Source organism: Balaenoptera borealis (genome assembly GCF_965194805.1).
Source record: "Balaenoptera borealis genome assembly, chromosome: 2".
NCBI classification, from domain to species: Eukaryota; Metazoa; Chordata; class Mammalia; order Artiodactyla; family Balaenopteridae; genus Balaenoptera; species Balaenoptera borealis.
In genome coordinates this window covers 160,433,017-160,454,225 of record NC_138867.1, presented here as the reverse complement: position 1 = coordinate 160,454,225, position 21,209 = coordinate 160,433,017, and the positions used below count along the sequence as shown (strand labels likewise).

At 36.9% G+C, this 21,209-nt stretch overlaps 1 protein-coding gene across 1 annotated transcript in view; it reads right to left on the bottom strand.

Moving 5' to 3' along the window:
• LOC309623502 (uncharacterized protein) overlaps positions 1-21,209 on the bottom strand; it is a gene marked incomplete at its 5' end in the record, with an annotated part of 96,349 nt that overhangs the window by 40,494 nt on the left and 34,646 nt on the right. The window contains one exon of the mRNA XM_082380450.1: positions 14,381-14,532. Within this exon, the coding sequence (XP_082236576.1) occupies positions 14,381-14,532 (152 nt within the window). The remainder of the gene's footprint in view (positions 1-14,380; positions 14,533-21,209) is intronic.

Below are 21,209 nucleotides of genomic sequence, written 5' to 3'. Positions count from 1 at the left end.
TGCTCCTATGTTGGGTGCATATATATTTATAATTGTTATATCTTCTTCTTGGATTGATCCCTTGATCATTATGTAGTGTCCTTCCTTGTCTCTTGTAACATTCTTTATTTTAAAGTCTATTTTGTCTGATATGAGTATTGCTACTCCAGCTTTCTTTTGGTTTCCATTTGCATGGAATACCTTTTTCCATCCCCTCACGTTCAGTCTGTATGTGTCCCTAGATCTGAAGTGGGTCTCTTCTAGACAGCATATATACAGGTCTTGATTTTTAATCCATTCAGCCAGTCTATGTCTTTTGGTTGGAGCATTTATTTTTAATTTTTTTTAAAGTATTAAAGAAAATAACGTTACTTAAAATTTTTTTTTAATACATTTATTTATTTATTTACTTATTTTTGGCTGTGTTGGGTCTTTGTTTCTGTGCGAGGGCTTTCTCTAGTTGCGGCAAGTGGGAGCCACTCTTCATCATGGTGCGCGGGCCTCTCACTCTCGCGTCCTCTCTTGTTGCGGAGCACAGGCTCCAGACACGCAGGCTCAGTAGTTGTGGCTCACGGGCCTAGTTGCTCCATGGCATGTGGGATCTTCCCAGACCAGGGCTCGAACCCGTGTCCCCTGCATTGGCAGGCAGATTCTCAACCACTGCGCCACCAGGGAAGCCCCCATTATATAATATATACCACATCTTCTTCATCCATTCATCTGTTGATGGATACTTAGGTTGCTTCCATGTCTTGACTATTGAAAATAGTGCTGCTATGAACATTGGGGTACATGTATCTTTTCGAATTAGAGTTTTTGTCTTTTCTGGATATATACCCAGGAGTGGGATTGCTGGATCATATGGTAGCTCTATTTTTAGTTTTTTAAAGAACCTCCATACTGTTCTCCATAATGGCTGTACCAATTTACGTTCCCACCAACAGTATAGGAGGGTTCCCTTTTCTCCACACCCTCTCCAACATTTATTATTTGTAGACTTTTTGATGATGGCCATTCTGACTGGTGTGAGGTGATACCTCATCGTAATTATGATTTGCATTTCTCTAACAATTAGGCATGTTGAGCATCTTTTCATGTCCCTATTGGCCATCTGTATGTCTTCTTTGTAAAAATGTCTATTTAGGTCTTCCGCCCATTTTTTGATTGGGTTGTTTGTTTTTTTGTTATTGAGTTGTATGAGTGTCTGTATATTTTGGAAATTAAGCCTCTGTTGGTCACATCATTTGCAAATATTTTCTCCCATTCCATAGGTTGTCTTTTCATTTTCTTTATTGTTTCTTTTGCGGTGCAAAGTTTTTAAGTTTCATTAGGTCCCATTTGTTTATTTTTGATTTTATTTCTTTTGCCCCTAGAGAGATTGACCTAAGAAAACATTGGTATGATTTATGTCAGAGAATGTTTTGCCTATATTCTCTTCTAGGAGTTTTATGGCGTCACATCTTATATTTAAGTCTTTAAGCCATTTCAAATTTATTTTTGTGTATGGTGTGAGGGAGTGTTCTAACTTCATTGATTTACATGTAGCTGTCCAAGTTTCCCAACACCACTTACTGAAGAGAACTGTCTTTTCTCCATTGTATATTCTTGCCTCCTTTGTCAAAGATATAATTGACTGTAGGTGTGAGGGTTTATTTCTGGGCTCTCTATTCTGCTCTCTATTGATTCATATGCCTGTTTGTGTGCCAGTACCAAACTTTTTTGATTACTGTAGCACTGCAGTATTGTGTGAAGTCTGGGAGGGTTATGCCTACACCTTTGTTCTTTTTCCTCAGGATTGCTTTGGCAATTCTGGGTCCTTTGTGGTTCCATATAAATTTTAGTATTATGTGTTATAATTCTGTGAAAAATGTCACGGGTAATATGACAGGGATCACATTAAATCTGTAGATTGCTCTGGGTAGTATGGACATTTTAATGATATTAGTTCTTCCAATACAAGAGCCTGGGACACCTTTCCAATTCTTGAATCACCTTCAGTTTCCTTAATCAATGTTTTATTGTTCTCAGCACATAAGTCTTTCACTTCCTTGGTCAGTTTTATTCCTAGGTATTTTTTTCTTTTTTGGATGTGATCTTAAATGGAATTTTTCTTTTACTTTCCCTTTCTGATATTTCACTGTTAATGTAAAGAAATGCAACGGATTTCTGTATGTTAATCTTGTACCCTGCTACCCTGCTTATTTGGTTTATCAGTTCTAATAGTTTTTGTGTGGAGTCTTTAGGGTTTTCTACAGAAAGTATCATGTCATTTGCATATAATGACAATTTTACCTCTTCCCTTCCAATTTGGATACCTTTTATTTCTTTTTCTTGTCTGAATGGTGTGGCCAGGACTTCCGATACTACATTGAATAGAAGTGGTGGCAGTGGACATCCTTGTGCCAGATTTAACAGGGAAGGCTTTCAGCTTTTCACTGTTGAGTATTATATTGGCTGTGGGTTTGTCATAAATAGCTTTTATTATGTTGAGATATATTCCCCTTATACCCTCTTTGGTGAGTTTTTTTTTTACCATGAATGAATGTTGAATTTTATCAAATGCTTTTTCGGCATCCATTGAGATGAACATGTGATTTCTGTCTTCTCTTTTGTTGCTGTGGTGTTATCACAATGATTTGCATATGTTGAACATCCTGAATCCGTTTTGCGTTAATTTTTGTGTATGGTGTAAGACAGTGGCTCAGTTTCATTCTTTTGCATGTGGTTGTCCAGTTTTCCCAACACCATTTACTGAAGAGACTATCCTTTTCCCATTGTATATTCTTGGCTCCTTTGTCATAAATTAATTGACCATATATACGTGGGTTTAATTCTGGGCTCCCAATTCTGTTCCATTGATCTATGTGTCTGTTTTTATGCCTATACGGTTTTGATTACTACAGCTTTGTAACATAATTTCAGATCAGGGAGTATGATGCCTCCAGCTTTGTTCTTTCTCAAGATTGCTTTGGCTATGGGTCTTCTGTGGTTCCATTCAAATTTCAGAATTGTGTGAGTTCTGTGAAAATGCCATTGGAATTTTGATAGGGATTGCACTGAATCTGTAGACTGCGTTGAATAGTATGGAGATTTTAACAATATTTATACTTCCAATCCATGAGCATGAAATATCTTTCCACTTATTTGTTTCTTTAATTTATTTCATCAATGTCTTATAGTTTTCAGCATACAGGTCTTTCACCTTCTTGGTTAAATTTATTCCTAGATATTTTGTTATTTTTGATGCAACTGTAAATGAATTGTTTTCTTAATTTCTCTGATAGTTTGATATTAGTGTATAGAAATGCAACAGATTTCTGTATCTTGATTTTGTATCCTGCAAGTTTACCAAATTCATCTATTAATTCTAACAGTTTTCTGGTGGAGTCTTTAGGGTTTTCTATATATAGTAAATTATCATTTGCAAATAGTGACAGTTTTAATTCTTCCTTTCCAATTTGGATGCCTTTTATTTATTTTTCTTCCCTAATTGCTCTGGGTGAGACTTCCAATACTACGTCAAATAAAAGTGGCAAGATTCGGCATCCCTGTCTTGTTCCTGATCTTAGAGGAAATGCTTTCAATTTTTCATCATTGAGTATGATGTTAGCTGTGGTCTTGTTATATACAGCCTACATTATGTTGAGGTATGTTCTCTTTATACACACTTCGTTGAGAGATGTTGAATTTTGTCAAATGCTTTTTCTGCATCTATTGAGATGACTGTATAATTATTATCCTTCATTTTGTTAATGTAGTGTACCAAAATGACTGATTTGCAGATGTTGGACCATCCTTGCATCCCTGGAATATATCCCACTTGATCATGGTGTATGATCCTTTTAATGTATTGTTGAACTTGATTTGCTAATATTACACTGAGGACTTTTACATTGATGTGCATCAGGGATACTGGCCTGTAATTTTCTTTCTTGAGGTGTTACTTGTCTAGTTTTGGTGCACCAGCTCTTTAAAGCTTCTTCCCAAAGCAAGTCTCATGGCCACACTTAACTTCAAGTGGGCAGAGAAGTATAATCTTATCATATGCCAAGGAGAGAGGATGAGAATATTTGTTAACAGCTCTAATCATTACTATACCTGGGAAGTCAGAGGAAACACCTTTGATTATTACTCTATATTACTTTTATTGTTTGACCACTTTACAAAGAGCATATGTTACTTTATCATTTAAAAACACATTCACATGTAGATTTCGTATCTGTCCACAGATGAAGATTTATACTTTGGACTGTGGGGTGAAAACTGAGGAAATGCTACTGTCTGATTATAGTAACCTTAACTACAAGTTCAGTTTTAAGTGTCGGTAATAAACTTGTTTAAAAAAGGTTGTATCAGCAGGGTTAATGTAATAAAGTAACATCAAATTCTACAAATGGTTTTCAGTTTTTCTATTAAGCTACACAGATTAGTCTAATAAACTGGCAATTATCCATCTCCCCATTGGCCTCAAAAATGTGATGCTGTCTCTTTTAGTCCTTAGAATAAATATGTGTATGTTCAACCTGGGTATTATTAACTGCAATTTGTAAAAAAGGAAACTGAACTGTGAGATACATAGCAGTTAATTCAATGGGCCATGATTTCCCCCCCAACACTTTATTTTAAAAATTCAAACAAATACAATAGTTGAAAAAACTTCTCAGTGCATACTCAGAAAGCCAACACTTAGAATCTATATTTAACATTTTGCTACGTTTGCTTCATCACATATATATTCACCTGTCTATCATCCATTGATCTTATTTTTATTCATTTCAAAGTAAGTTGCAGACAGCAGTATCCTTCACCTCTAAACATCTTAATTAGTTTTCAGTACTTATATTCTATATTGTAAAAGTTAAGTTATATGTTAGAATGCACAAGTGTATACTTGCCTAACTTCTAATAAATACATCCACCCATGTAACCAAAATCTCTATCAAGATATACAACAATCCATTATCCCAGAAAGTTCCCTCACATTGGGCCTTGATTTGAAATTTCATATAATGTCTGAAACATTTATATTAACATATTTCCATACATATTTCCACACAAATACAAGATTTTTAGAAATTTCATGTAATGTCTGAAACATTTATATTAACATATTTCCATACAAATAACCCAATGAAAGTTTAGTATTAGTTGTTTTGTTTGTTTTTTTATACTGCAGGTTCTTATTAGGCATCAATTTTATACACATCAGTGTATACATGTCAATCCCAATCGCCCAATTCAGCACACCACCATCCCCACGCCACCGCAGTTTTCCCCCCTTGGTGTCCATATGTCCATTATCTACATCTGTGTCTCAACTTCTGCCCTGCAAACTTGCTCATCTGTACCATTTTTCTAGGTTCCACATACATGCGTTAATATACGATATTTGTTTTTCTCTTTCTGACTTACTTCACTCTGTATGACAGTCTCTAGATCCATCCACGTCTCAACAAATGACTCAATTTCGTTCCGTTTTATGGCTGAGTAATATTCCATTGTATATATGTACCACAACTTCTTTATCCATTCGTCTGTTGATGGGCATCTAGGTTGCTTCCATGACCTGGCTATTGTAAATAGTGCTGCAATGAACATTCGGGTGCATGTGTCTTTTTGAATTACGGTTTTCTCTGGGTATATGCCCAGTAGTGGGATTGCTGGGTCATATGGTAATTCTATTTTTAGTTTTTGAAGGAACCTCCATATTGTTCTCCATAGTGGCTGTATCAATTTACATTCCCACCAACAGTGCAAGAGGGTTCCCTTTTCTCCACACCCTCTCCAGCATTTGTTGTTTGTAAATTTTCTGATGATGCCCATTCTAACTGGTGTGAGGTGATACCTCATTGTAGTTTTGATTTGCATTTCTCTAATAATTAGTGATGTTGAGCATCTTTTCATGTGCTTCGTGGCCGTCTGTATGTCTTCTTTGGAGAAATGTCTATTTAGGTCTTCTGCCCATTTTTGGATTGGGGTGTTTGTTTCTTTGATATTGAGCGGAATGAGCTGTTTATCTATTTTGGAGATTAATCCTTTGTCCATTGATTCGTTTGCAAATATTTTCTCCCATTCTGAGGGTTGTCTCTTCGTCTTGTTTATGGTTTCCTTTGCTGTGCAAAAGCTTTGAAGTTTCATTAGGTCCCATTTGTTTATTTTTGTTTTTATTTCCATTTCTCTAGGAGGTGGATCAAAAAAGATCTTGCTGTGATTTATGTCAAAGAGTGTTCTTCCTATGTTTTCCTCTAAGAGTTTTATAGTGTCCAGTCTTACATTTAGGTCTCTAATCCATTTTGAGTTTATTTTTGTGTATGGTGTTAGGGAGTGTTCTAATTTCATTCTTTTACATGTAGCTGTCTAGTTTTCCCAGCACCACTTATTGAAGAGACTGTCTTTTCTCCATTGTATATCTTTGCCTCCTTTGTCATAGATTAGTTGACCATAGGTGCGTGGGTTAATCTCTGGGCTTTCTATCTTGTTCCATTGATGTATGTTTCTGTTTTTGTGCCAGTACCATATTGTCTTGATTACTGTAGCTTTGTAGTATAGTCTGAAGTCAGGGAGTCTGATTCCTCCAGCTCCATTTTTTTGCCTCAAGACTGCTTTGGCTATTCGGGGTCTTTTGTGTCTCCATACAAATTTTAAGATGATTTGTTCTAGCTCCATAAAAAATGCCATTGGTAATTTGATAGGGATTGCATTGAATCTGTAGATTGCTTTGGGTAGTATACTCATTTTCACAATGTTGATTCTTCCAGTCCAAGAACATGGCATATCTCTCCATCTGTTGGTATCATCTTTAATTTCTTTCATCAGTGTCTTCTAGTTTTCTGCATACAGGTCTTTTGTCTCCCTAGGTAGGTTTATTCCTAGGTATTTTATTCTTTTTGTTGCAATGGTAAATGGGAGTGTTTCCATAATTTCTCTTTCAGATTTTTCATCATTAGTGTATAGGAATGCAAGAGATTTCTGTGCATTAATTTTGTATCCTGCAGCTTTACCATATTCACTAATTAGCTCTAGCAGTTTTCTGGTGGCAGTTTTAGGATTCTCTATGTATAGTATCATGTCATCCGCAAACAGTGACAGTTTTACTTCTTCTTTTCCAATTTGTATTCCTTTTATTTCTTTTTCTTCTCTGATTGCCGTGGCTAGGACTTCCAGAACTATGCTGAATAATAGTGGTGAGAGTGGACATCCTTGTCTCATTCCTGATCTTAGAGGAAATGCTTTCAGTTTTTCACCATTGAGAATGATGTTTGCTGTGGGTTTGTCATATATGGCCTTTATTATGTTGAGGTAGGTTCCCTCTATGCCCACTTTCTGGAGAGTTTTTATCATAAATGGGTGTTGAATTTTGTCAAAAGCTTTTTCTGCATCTATTGAGATGATCATATGGTTTTTCTTCTTCAACTTGTTAATATGGTGTATCACATTGATTGATTTGCGTATATTGAAGAATCCTTGCATCCCTGGGATAAATCCCACTTGATCGTGGTGTATGATCCTTTTAATGTGTTGTTGGATTCTGTTTGCTAGTATTTTGTTGAGGATTTTTGCATCTATATTCATCAGTGCTATTGGTCTGTAATTTTCTTTTTTTGTAGTGTCCTTGTCTGGTTTTGGGATCAGGGTGATGGTGGCCTCATAGAATGAGTTTGGGAGTGTTCCTTCCTCTGCAATTTTTTGGAAGAGTTTGAGAAGGATAGGTGTTAGCTCTTCTCTAAATGTTTGATAGAATTCACCTGTGAAGCCATCTGGTCCTGGACTTCTGTTTGTTGGAAGATTTTTAATCACAGTTTCAATTTCATTCCTTGTGATTGGTCTGTTCATATTTTCTGTTTCTTCCTGGTTCAGTCTTGGAAGGTTATACCTTTCTAAGAATTTGTCCATTTCTTCCAGGTTGTCCATTTTATTGGCATAAATTTGCTTGTAGTAGTCTCTTAGGATGCTTTGTATTTCTGTGGTGTCTGTTGTAACTTCTCCTTTTTCATTTCTGATTTTATTGATTTGAGTCCTCTCCCTCTTTTTCTTGATGAGTCTGGCTAATGGCTTATCAATTTTGTTTATCTTCTCAAAGAACCAACTTTTAGTTTTATTGATCTTTGCTATTGTTTTCTTTGTTTCTATTTCATTCATTTCTGCTCTGATCTTTATGATTTCTTTCCTTCTGCTAACTTTGGGTTTTGTTTGTTCTTCTTTCTCTAGTTTCTTTAGGTGTAAGGTTAGATTCTTTACTTGAGATTTTTCTTGTTTCTTTAGGTAGGCTTGTATACCTATAAACTTCCCTCTTAGAACTGCTTTTGCTGCATCCCATAGGTTTTGGGTCATCGTGTTTTCATTGGCATTTGTCTCTAGGTATTTTTTGATTTCCTCTTTGATTGCTTCAGTGATCTCTTGGTTATTTAGTAACGTATTGTTTAGCCTCCATGTGTTTGTCTTTTTACGTTTTTTTCCCTGTAATTCATTTCTAATCTCATAGCGTTGTGGTCAGAAAAGATGCTTGATATGATTTCAATTTTCTTAAATTTACTGAGGCTTGATTTGTGACCCAAGATGTGATCTATCCTGGAGAATGTTCTGTGCGCACTTGAGAAGAACGTGTAATCTGCTGTTTTTGGATGGAATGTCCTATAAATATGAATTAATCTATCTGGTCTATTGTGTCATTTAAAGCTTCTGTTTCCTTATTTATTTTCATTTTGGATGATCTGTCCATTGGTATAAGTGAGGTGTTAAAGTCCCCCACTATGATTGTGTTACTGTCGATTTCCTCTTTTATAGCTGTTAGCAGTTGCCTTATGTATTGAGGTGCTCCTATGTTGGGTGCATATATATTTATAATTGTTATATCTTCTTCTTGGATTGATCCCTTGATCATTATGTAGTGTCCTTCCTTGTCTCTTGTAACCTTCTTTATTTTAAAATCTATTTTATCTGATATGAGTATAGCTGCTCCAGCTTTCTTTTGATTTCCATTTGCATGGACTATCTTTTTCCATCCCCTCACTTTCAGTCTGTGTGTGTCCCTAGGTCTGAAGTGGGTCTCTTGTAGACAGCATATATATGGGTCTTGTCTTTGTATCCATTCAGCAAGCCTGTGTCTTTTGGTTGGAGCATTTAATCCATTCACGTTTAAGGTAATTATCGATATGTATGTTCCTATGACCATTTTCTTAATTGTTTTGGGTTTGTTTTTGTAGGTCCTTTTCTTCTCTTGTGTTTCCCACTTAGAGAAGTTCCTTTAGCATTTGTTGTAGAGCTGGTTTGGTGGTGCTGAATTCTCTTAGCTTTTGCTTGTCTGTAAAACTTTTGATTTCTCCATGAAATCTGAATGAGATCCTTGCCGGGTAGAGTAATCTTGGTTGTAGGTTCTTCCCTTTCATCACTTTAAGTATATCATGCCACTCCCTTCTGGCTTGTAGAGTTTCTGCTGAGAAATCAGCTGTTAACCTTATGGGAGTTCCCTTGTATGTTATTTGTCATTTCTCCCTTGCTGCTTTCAATAGTTTTTCTTTGTCTTTAATTTTTGCCAATGTGATTACTATGTGTCTCGGCGTGTTTCTCCTTGGGTTTATCCTGTATGGGACTCACTGCGCTTCCTGGACTTGGGTGGCTATTTCCTTTCCCATGTTAGGGAAGTTTTCGATTATAATCTCTTCAAATATTTTCTCCGGTCCTTTCTCTCTCTCTTCTCCTTCTGGGACCCCTATAATGTGAATGTTGTTGCGTTTAATGTTGTCCCAGAGGTCTCTTAGGCTGTCTTCATTTCTTTCATTCTTTTTTCTTCATTCTGTTCCGCAGCAGTGAATTCCACCATTCTGTCTTCCAGGTCACTTATCCGTTTTTCTGCCTCCGTTATTCTGCTATTGATTCCTTCTAGTGTAGTTTTCATTTCAGTTATTGTATTGGTCATCTCTGTTTGTTTGTTCTTTAATTCTTCTAGGTCTTTGTTAATCATTTCTTGCATCTTCTCAATCTTTGCCTCCATTCTTATTCCGAGGTCCTGGATCATCTTCACTATCATTATTCTGAATTCTTTTTCTGGAAGGTTGCCTATCTCCACTTCATTTAGTTGTTTTTCTGGGGTTTTTTCTTGTTCCTTCATCTGGTACATAGCCCTCTGCCTTTTCATCTTGTCTATCTTTCTGTAACTGTGGTTTTTGGTCCACAGGCTGCAGGATTGTAGTTTTTCTTGCTTCTGCTGTCTGCCCTCTGGTGGTTGAGGCTATCTAAGAGGCTTGATGGGAGGCTCTGGTGGTGTGTAGAGCTGACTGTTGCTGTGGTGGTCAGAGCTCAGTAAAACTTTAATCCACTTGACTGCTGATGGGTGGGTCTGGGTTCCCTCCCTGTTGGTTGTTTTGCCTGAGGCAACCCAACACTGGAGCCTACCTGGGCTCTTTGGTGGGGTTAATGGCAGAGTCTGGGAGGGCTTACGCCAAGGAGCACTTCCCAGAACCTCCGCTGCCAGAGTCCTTGTCCCCACAGTGAAACAGAGCCACCCCCTGCCTCTGCAGGAGACCCCCCAACACCAGCAGGTAGGTCTGGTTCAGTCTCCCCCAGGGTCACTGCTCCTTCCCCTGGGTCCCGATGCGCACACTACTTTGAGTGTGCTCTCCAAGAGTGGGGTCTCAGTTTCCCCCAGTCCTGTCGAAGTCCTGCAATCAATTCCCACTAGGCTTCAAAGTCAGATTCTCTAGGAATTCCTCCTCCTGTTGCTGGACCCCCAGGTTGGGAAGCCTGACGTGGGGCTCAGAACCTTCACTCCAGTGGGTGGACTTCTGTGGTATAAGTGTTCGCCAGTCTGTGAGTCACCCACCCAGCAGTTATGGGATTAGATTTTACTCTGATTGCGCCCCTCCTACCGTCTCACTGTGGCTTCTCCTCTGTCCTTGGACGTGGGGTATCCTCCTTGGAGAAGTCCAGGGTCATCCTGTCAATGATTGTCCAGCAGCCAGTTGTGATTCTGGTGCTCTCGCAAGAGAGAGTGAGAGCACGTCCTTCTACTCCGCCATCTTGGTTAATCTTGGGCCTTGATTTGAACACAAGATCTGTCTCTAAAGTCCACAGTCTTTCCCACAACACTATGCTACTTCTTTTAAAAAGGCCCAATGTATAAATACATTAAGCAATAAAAATTCTAACCCTCAATAATTAAGGTAGCTGAAATATGGAAATATGAAAGGTAGAAAATACTAGAGATTTCCTCTACTAAAGCCAGACAGCCTAGGTATTTAATATCTGTAGCACAATGACTGTACCACTTTCTGTTTACTAATTTCCACTGAATAAATACAAATCTCTACTTCCTTCCCCAAGAGTTAAAGAATGAATCAAGGAGGTATGGACATGACAATAACAACCATCTCATATGTTCATCTCTTATACCTTCAATTAAACTAATAATGCTTCGGGGCAAGACCATTTCTTAGGCTTGTAAGGCAAGCACTAGGTCAAGTGCTATACACTTCAGTGATTACTATGAGAGGCAGGGAGGAACTGGAGAAAACACAAAACCTTTGGAATCAGCCAAATCTGGATTCAGATCTCTTCGTATTTATTTAGCTATATAACCATGTACAAGTTAAGCTTCTCTAAGCCTCAGTGTATCATATGTAAAATGAGGCCTATATTTGGACTTCCTATCAATGTCAGGTTTCTCAAATAGATGATCTACATGCAGACCCAGGCAAGAGAAGCCCCTACCCTGGACCTCAGGCTTTTGGGGGAATTTTATGTAACAGTTTGTTAATTTAACTTAGTATGTATATGGTATGTAGGTCTACATTTATATTTGCTCCAGATCCTGCAGATGTTACAAATGGGCCTGTCTGTATCTACTACTAATAACCTAACATGTGTATTGCCATATTCACTTTCAAATATTACCCTATTTAGTCACACAACATTACCATGAGTTAGGTTTCATTAATCCCATTGTGCAGATAAAGAACCAGATGTGGTGAAGAAACCTACCCAGCGCCCTTATCTTCTATCACCATATCACTCTCTTCTTAACTCCCAAATAGCTGAGCTTCCTTCTCTAACATATTATCAATATTTCACTCTCCAAGTCAATATGCCCCTAATCCCTAAATCTACTCCCTATTTTCCATGACCTGTTGGTAGCACCTGATACTGTTAATAATTTTTCCTTTCTTAAAACAACTTTCCCTTTGGTTTCTAAGGCAAGACCATTTCATTTCTTCTGTTAGCTTTTGCTCTTTTTCTGTCTCCTCTTGTTAGAGTTTTGGTGAAGAATGAATAAGATAATGTTTTTGGAGAGTGTCAGCATAAAGCATATATTCAATAAGGGGTAGGGTTTCTTTTTAACCTAAAAAGAATAGCTACCATTTTTAAGAATGGTGTCAACTACTCTACTAGGTGATACACACACATGCACACACACTATTCCATTTATCCTAAAAGCACCATAAAATTGAAGTTCAGATTGGCTGACAAATTAACCTGTATTAGAAACCTGGCTCCAACAATTCCTAGGTTTAGGATACTAAGTCACTTAACTTCCCTGAGCTTCTGCTTCCCCATCGGGTAATTTTATAATGTTCTTGTGAGAATTAAATGAAACACAGGATATAAAAACACAAAGTACATGGTACACAGTCAGTAAATGTTAAACTCCTTTCTCTTCTTGTTGCTACCAGGTGAATACATTCATTTTTTTATCCTTCCCGTGTGTGCATTTCTAAAAACTAAGTCCTTGATCTCTTGACCTTCTTTCTTTACTCTATACCTACACTCTGTCACACTTGGGTGTCCAGCTCCTCCAGAAAGATAGTTTTGAATTATCTGTGACCATTTCTAAGTGTGCAGGCCCACATCTCTAAGTTTTGCTAGTACTTTCTACTTGAGAATCCCACTGCATACCATCTCAAACTCCTCCTTTCCCTCAGAAAGAATGGAAAGCAAAAGACTGGGAGTGGGTGACATAAAATGTTACACAGACAAAATTGATAGGATGCATGATAAAGAAGCTAATTTTATGGTTTCAAGCTTGCCTGAGAAAATTAAAAACTCGAGAAGATTCTCATAGAGCATGTCCAAAATTTTCTCCCCTTTTCCTCATTCTTCAGACATGAAACTCTAATCCTTCTATTTCCCTAACCCACAAAGCCAAAAATGTTCCCATTCCATTGAATTCCCTTACATTTAAATGCTCCATTCATCTAACACCTAATAATACTCTGTCTTCTATTACCAATTTTCTTACATTTACATCTTATCTTCCTAACTATGCTGTAAGTTCTTTAAGGCCAATAACCATCTCTTATACTTTTCGTATTCTTCATAATGCTAATCGACTACTGCTATAAAGATATGGTCAAGAATTCAGAAATTATAAATTAAGATGTTTTCAGATCTTTTTCTGACACGGAAGGAAAACTCTTCAAGTCAAAAGCTGTGATCCACAAATAGAGAAGGTGTGACAAACAGGAAATTTTCTATTTCTCTCTCAAGGATTTTAGTTTTGGCTTTAAACAGAAAAAATATCCTTTAACATATATTTCCTTAGCCATGTGTTAATACTTTATAAATTATTTCCAGGAACTGTACAAGCTTTTCTTCAAAAATTACTTATACCAGCATACCTTGGAGATACTGCAGGTTTGGTTCCAGGCCACCACAATAAAGCAAATATCACAATAAAGAGAGTCACACAAATTTTTGGTTTCCCAGTGCATATAAAATTTATGTTTATACTATTACTGTAGTCTATTAAAGTGTTCAAAGGCATTACATCCTAAAAAAACAATATACATACCTTAATTAAAAATACTTTATTGCTAAAAAATGCTAATCATCATCTGAGCCTTCAGCAAGTCATAATCTTTTTACAATAGTAACAAAAAACATCATTGATGACGGATCACCATAACAAATATAATAATAATGAAAAAGTTTGAAATATTTAAAGAATTGCCAGAATGTGACCGAGAGACATAAAGTGAGCAAATGCTGTTGGAAAAAGTACGCCGATAGACTTGCTCCATGCAAGATTGCCAAAAACCTTCAAGTTGTAAAAAAACACAATATCTGAGAAGCATAGTAAAGCAAAGCACAGTAAAACGAGATATGCCTGTATTTTCTAATACAGTTACTAGTCATTAATTTCTGTAGGAAAATAATTCCTAAAACTATAAGTCTCAAAAACCACACAATGTAGACTGATGTGCTATTTATTAAATATTAAATAATTTAAAAACTTTCAAAACTGAGATGATAAAAATACTTAGTCTAAAGTTTATTAACAGAAATGGCTTTCTTCTTTGGTTGAATATATTTAATAACTGGGAAAATTTGATTAAATTAATTTTCTTTACTGTGATCAAAATAGAAGAACTGCAGGATAATAAAACTGATTTTGATTTGCTTATTTTACCTGAGTAGCTTTATCTTTCATGCATGAAGGGTAATGAACATGAGGATCTCGTGGCCACTGTCCTGTGAGATAACGTCCTGTTATCGTATCCAAAGAAGAGGTTCGCCTTATTGTACCAGAGGTTCGAACTTGATGAGATTTTGGCCTGTCCACTATCAAAAAGTGAAAAAAGATTAGATTAGTCACTAATGAATAAAGTAAAACTTAAAATTATTTAACCCTCATGGTTTGTAAAATATCACTCTGTCAATTTTCCCTACAATATATATTTACCCTAATAGCCCTCCTGCATGATGTGATGAAATTTATAGACCCTCTCCCAGAGGAAAATACATTCACATATTAAATTTTGCACACACTTCCAGGGCTGTCAACCCTACAAAGCCCATGCATTTTAGAGACCTATTCTAAAACCTGTATAGCATCTCCACTGCCATTACTTTATTTAAGACTTCATCATGTCTCAACTGCCAGTTTCCTAAATGCTATCTCTGCATCCACCCTAACTAAATCTTACAGTGCCACCTCCCTCCACTGCTTAAAAAAATTTCCATGGTTATTCACTGCCTTTAACTTAAAGCCCATTATTTTTCACAGTTCAGCTCCCATATACATCAATACTTGATGTCTTGCTACTCCTCCATAAACCCATGTTAACTACGAAATGCCATACAAACTAACTGCAACTTCCTAAATGTAAAACGCTCACTTCTCTGCCTCTATACCTTCTATTATCTCCTGCACCTAAAATGTTCTCCTTCCCTGTTCACTTGACAAAAACTTATCTTCAAGATCAGCTCAGGTGTCACACTGCCTCTGTGAAACCTTTCTCAATGCTCTTCTTTTCTCCATCTCTGTCCTTTTTAAAGATATACGCACTCTCCTCTGTCTGCGTGGAGCCCTAAATTTGTCTTTTTTCCCCAACTAGAGCATACGTTTGGTCCCTACAGATTGAAAAGAAGTTGATGCTCAATACTTATGAATTGATTCACAGCTACACAAAAATAACATGTATAAAGAATCTGATATTTTAATTCAGCTTCCTCATTTATGGATGAAGAGTTTGAAGCCCAGAGAAATAAACTTAAATTGTCCAATGAAACAGAACTGCTACCAGGTGATAGAGGTAAAAAGGAACGGAGATATCCAGACATTCTACACAGTTCAATCAATCTACTATAATAATCTACTTCTCCTCTCCATATAGGTACCATAGGTACCTCTGCTGAAAATTAAAATGATCATACTGAACTCTATCGTTTCTTTACAAAGAAACTATAAAGGATTTTTCATACATGCATCTCAAATAAGTTACTACTAATGTGCATTGAATAATAAAATCCAGTGGATTACAAGCACCAAGGCTCAGTCTTACTCAGAGTTATATCTCACATCAAACAAAATGTCTTGCACATTACAGAGGGCCAAGAAACATTTGTTATTGAATACTGTCCTTTAACTACCCTTCTGAAACCAAAATACAAAATTGGGTTTTTTTAAATCAGAAAACAAAAGAAAATGCAGCATACTGTGAACTATCGTATTATTTACATACAGTCGTCCTCAGTTTTGTGGGGGACTGGTTCTAGGACCCTCACGGATACCAGAATCTGAGGAAGCTCAAGTCCCTTACGTTTGGCCATCCACCTCTCCGGGTTCCACATCCTTGGACACAGAGGGCTGGAGGGCCAATTTTATCTTACAACTGCAGTTCTGATTTCTTCTTTGACCCAAGAGTGTTAGAGAAGATCTGAAAATTACAAAATTTCCTTCCTATCTTTATTACTTAGCTCTCATTTTATTTTGCCATAGGCAGAGAGTCTAGAACAATCTATTTCTACTCTTTGGAATCACCTGAAATTTTATTTGTGACCAAAAATCATGGTCAATTTTTATAAATATTTCATGAGTCACAGAGAACATATATTTTCTGTTTTCAGAATAGTTATTTTTCTTGTACATCAGCTGAAATAAAAATATAGAATATATTAAAAAGAAAATTATTAGCTTTATCTGTCACAGACTTAGAGAACTACTCAAGTTTCTAAACTACTCTTGAGATATAACAATTCTCTTTATCCCTTGCAATTTTTATCATTTAAATTTAGTTCTGGGGAATTCCCTGGCAGTCCAGTGGTTAGGACTCTGCACTTCCACTACAGGGGGCATGGGTTCAATCCCTGGTCATCGGGGAACTAAGATCCCGCAAGCTGCGCCGTGTGGCCAAAAACAAGAAACAAACAAAAAAAAGTTTATAGAAATTTAGTTCTGTATAATTTGGTTCCATATTGATTCATGACATCATCATTATGGCTTATATGCTTCACCATTGCAGTCTGTTCCATTTATTACTTTTAAGCTCTGTCAAATTGAACATTATCACCCCTTTATGCTTTCCTTCTATTATAATGTATCTGGTTTGCCTATTCTTTTATTTTCAATTTCTTTCAATCATGCTGTTTAGGTGCGACTCTTGTATACTGTATGTAATTAGGCTTTTTGAAAAAACTTTAGAGTATGTCTTCTCCTTATAAAAGGTATGTTCATCCCACTTATATTTATTGTTATAACAAACTTGATTAAACCTGTCATAACTTTTTTCTTCCTCCTATAAATGCTTCCTTGCTAGTTGTTTTCTATGTTTTACTGTTCACTTCTTTTTCTCCTTCTTACCTTTTCCCCTACCATAGGTAATTTAGAAGATATGCAGATTGTTTTTAGTTCTATTACTAGGAGTTACTTCTATTAATTCTTTTAAATATTTTTTCTGGCTATAAAAGCAATATGCATAAATTTTAGCAACTTTAGGAAACACGGAAAATTAACGTCTCTCATAATCTGATTTATAATAATTTGTTTAAAACTTTTTAAAGTTACTTTACATTCCCTCCACCAAGAAAAAAAAGACAAAAACAGTTTATCCCTTGAAAAAGAACATTTATAGCAATAAAAAAGACCTACATAAAGGTCAGCCACAACCAGAAAATGAAAAGCCACTATATGCAAAAAACTTGTGCCTGAACTTTAAACTGCTCCAAACTATTATGAAAGTTGTATGTAGTCTACCTATAGTTATTAAAACTCCTGTTAACTTGGTGAACAATAGGGATAATTTTTATGTTTTATAGTAAGTATATAAAGAATCTATAAACAAGTCCCTTGATACATATAATATTCTAATCTATACTTTTTTATTATATTGTTAATCACTGGACCTTTGTCTATACCTTCCAAAGGATCCCATTTCTCCCCTTAGTGTCCATTCTCTCTGATTAGCTACTGTCAGAACTGTGGTCTTCAAGTTATTCTGACTGAGTACTCCTAATAGTAAATATCTAAGTATGCAGCAATATGTGCAGTTATTTCTTTATAAATGAGGTATATATTATATGACTAATATGTTATATATAGTGTAAACCTAAGTAGAAATTTGCACATGATATAAAAAAAAAATGTATGAAAAAAATGGAAGTTACATTTTCTTCCTGTATCTCATAAGTGGGTGGCCTTACTTCAGTGTGAAGACCACTGGGATAAGGGACTTTAAATTGGGTGCTCCCAAGGCCCAAGGACCAGTGGCAGTCATCAGCTTGGACTCTGAAAACCTAGGCTCCAACATTTGGTGTAGAAACACTCACCTCGTGCTGAGTATAAGAGGGGGACATTCTTACCAACGAGAGAGCCAAGAAACAGATTTGGCAACCTTTTTCTGGGACAGCGCAGACCGGAACTTCTGGTGTCATTAAATTCATGAGTTTTCTTGTATTGTCCCTTAACCAAAAGGAGCTTTTGTACTTTTAAATGTTGTATAAATGTGTTATATTGGGTGAGAGCCTGAGGTTTTTGAACTGGAAACTTCCTGAAATTTATATCTCCATGTGGTTACCATAAAGATAATGTAATAAAAGGGAAAAATATGAATTGGGTGCTAAATTCAATCTACAGATTGGCCAGTTAGCTCTAATTCTGTGATATAACCGCTAATGCTTAATTGTGTTAAGAATGTGTAAACAAGCATCACACATTACCAATACCAAAAAAACAAAAAAGGTCTGCCTTAAGTAGAAAGAATAAAGTAGGACAACATGGTATCGATATCCTGTTATAAAATTCGCTCTACCAGGGACATCCCTGGTGGCCTAGTGGGGGGGACTCTGCGCTCCCAATGCGGGGGGCCTGGGTTCGATCCCTGGTCGTGGAACTAGATCCCACATGCATGCCACAAGTAAGAGCCCGCATGCCACAAATGGGAGCCCACATACCGCAATGAGGATCCCGTGTGCCGCAACTAAGACCCAGCACAGCCAAGATAAATAATAAATAAATAAAGAAATATTAAAAAAAAAATTCCCTCTACCAGTCATGATTTTTTTAAAAATTATAGTATATGAAGTAAATATACTTGAAAGGTTATATTTCAAACATATGCTTTAAAAGACTCTCGGAAGATGGCGGAAGAGTAAGACGCGGAGATCACCTTCCTTCCCACAGATACATTAGAAATACATCTACACGTGGAACTGCTCCTACAGAACACCCACTGAACGCTGGCAGAAAACGTCAGACCTCCCAAAAGGCTCTTGGTGCTCCAGCCAGGCATCAGGGCTGTGCCTCTGAGGTGGGAGAGACAACTTCAGGACACTGGTCCACAAGAGACCTCCCAGCTCCACGTAATACCAAATGGCAAAAATCTCTCAGAGATCTCCATCTCAACATCAAGACCCAGCTTCACTCAACGACCAGCAAGCTACAGTGCTGGGCACCCTATGCCAAACAACTAGCAAGACAGGAACACAGCCCCATCCATTAGCAGAGAGGCTGCCTAAAATCAGAATAAGGCCACAGACACCCCAAAATACACCACCAGACGTGGACGTGCCCACCAGAAAGACAAGATCCAGCCTCATCCCCCAGAACACAGGCACTAGTTCCCTCCACCAGGAAGCCTACACGACCCACTGAACCAACCTTAGCCACTGGGGACAGATACCAAAAACAACGGGAACTACGAACCTGCAGCCTGTGAAAAGGAGACCCCAAACACAGTAAGATAAGCAAAATGAGACAACAGAAAAACACACAGCAGATGAAGGAGCAGGGTCAAAACACACCAGACCTAACAAATGAAGAGGAAATAGGTAGTCTACCTGAAAAAGAATTCAGAATGATAGTAAGGATGACCCAAAATCTTGGAAATAGAATAGACAAAATGCAAGAAACATTTAACAAGGACATAGAAGAACTAAAGAGGAACCAAGCAACGATGAAAAACACAATAAATGAAATGAAAAATACTCTAGATGGGATCAATAGCAGAATAACTGAGGCAGAAGAACGGATAAGTGACCTGGAAGATAAAATGGTGGAAATAACTACTGCAGAGCAAGATAAAGAAAAAAGAATGAAAAGAACTGAGGACAGTCTCAGAGACCTCTGGGACAACATTAAACGCACCAACATTCGAATTATAGGGGTTCCAGAAGAAGAAGAGAAAAAGAAAGGGACTGAGAAAATATTTGAAGAGATTATAGTTGAAAACTTCCCTAATATGGGAAAGGAAATAGTTCATCAAGTCCAGGAAGCACAGAGAGTCCCATACAGGATAAATCCAAGGAGAAACACGCCAAGACACATATTAATCAAACTGTCAAAAATTAAATATAAAGAAAACATATTAAAAGCAGCAAGGGAAAAACAACAAATAACACACAAGGGAATCCCCATAATGTCAACAGCTGATCTTTCAGCAGAAACTCTGCAAGCCAGAAGGGAGTGGCAGGATATAGTTAAAGTGATGAAGGAGAAAAACCTACAACCAAGATTAATCTACCCAGCAAGGATCTCATTCAGATTTTACGCAGAAATTAAAACCTTTACAGACAAGCAAAAGCTGAGAGAGTTCAGCAACACCAAACCAGCTTTACAACAAATGCTAAAAGAACTTCTCTAGGCAAGAAACACAAGAGAAGGAAAACACCTACAATAACAAACCCAAAACATTTAAGAAAATGGGAATAGGAACATACATATCGATAATTACCTTAAATGTAAATGGATTAAATCCTCCACCAAAAGACACAGACTGGCTGAATGGATACAAAACCAAGACCCATATATATGCTGTCTACAAGAGACCCACTTCAGACCTAGAGACACATACAGACTGAAAGTGAGGGGATGGAAAAAGATATTCCATGCAAATGGAAATCAAAAGAAAGCTGGAGTAGCAATTCTCATATCAGACAAAATAGACTTTAAAATAAAGACTATTACAAGAGACAAAGAAGGACACTACATAATGATCAAGGGATCGATCCAAGAGGAAGGTATAACAATTGTAAATATTTATGCACCCAACATAGGAGCACCTCAATACATAAGGCAAATACTAACAGCCATAAAAGGGGAAATCGACAGCAACACAATCATAGTAGGGGACTTTAACACCCCACTTTCACCAATGGACAGATCATCCAAAATGAAAATAAATAAGGAAACACAAGCTTTAAATGATACATTAAACAAGATGGACTTAATTGATATTTATAGGACATTCCACCCAAAAACAACAGAATACACATTTTTCTCAACTGCTCATGGAACATTCTCCAGGATAGATCATATCTTGGGTCACAAATCAAGCCTTGGTAAATTTAAGAAAATTGAAATCGTATCAAGTATCTTTTCCGACCACAACGCTATGAGACTAGATATCAATTACAGGAAAAGATCTGTAAAAAATACAAACACATGGAGGCTACACAATACACTACTTAATAACGAAGTGAACACTGAAGAAATCAAAGGGGAAATCAAAAAATACCTAGAA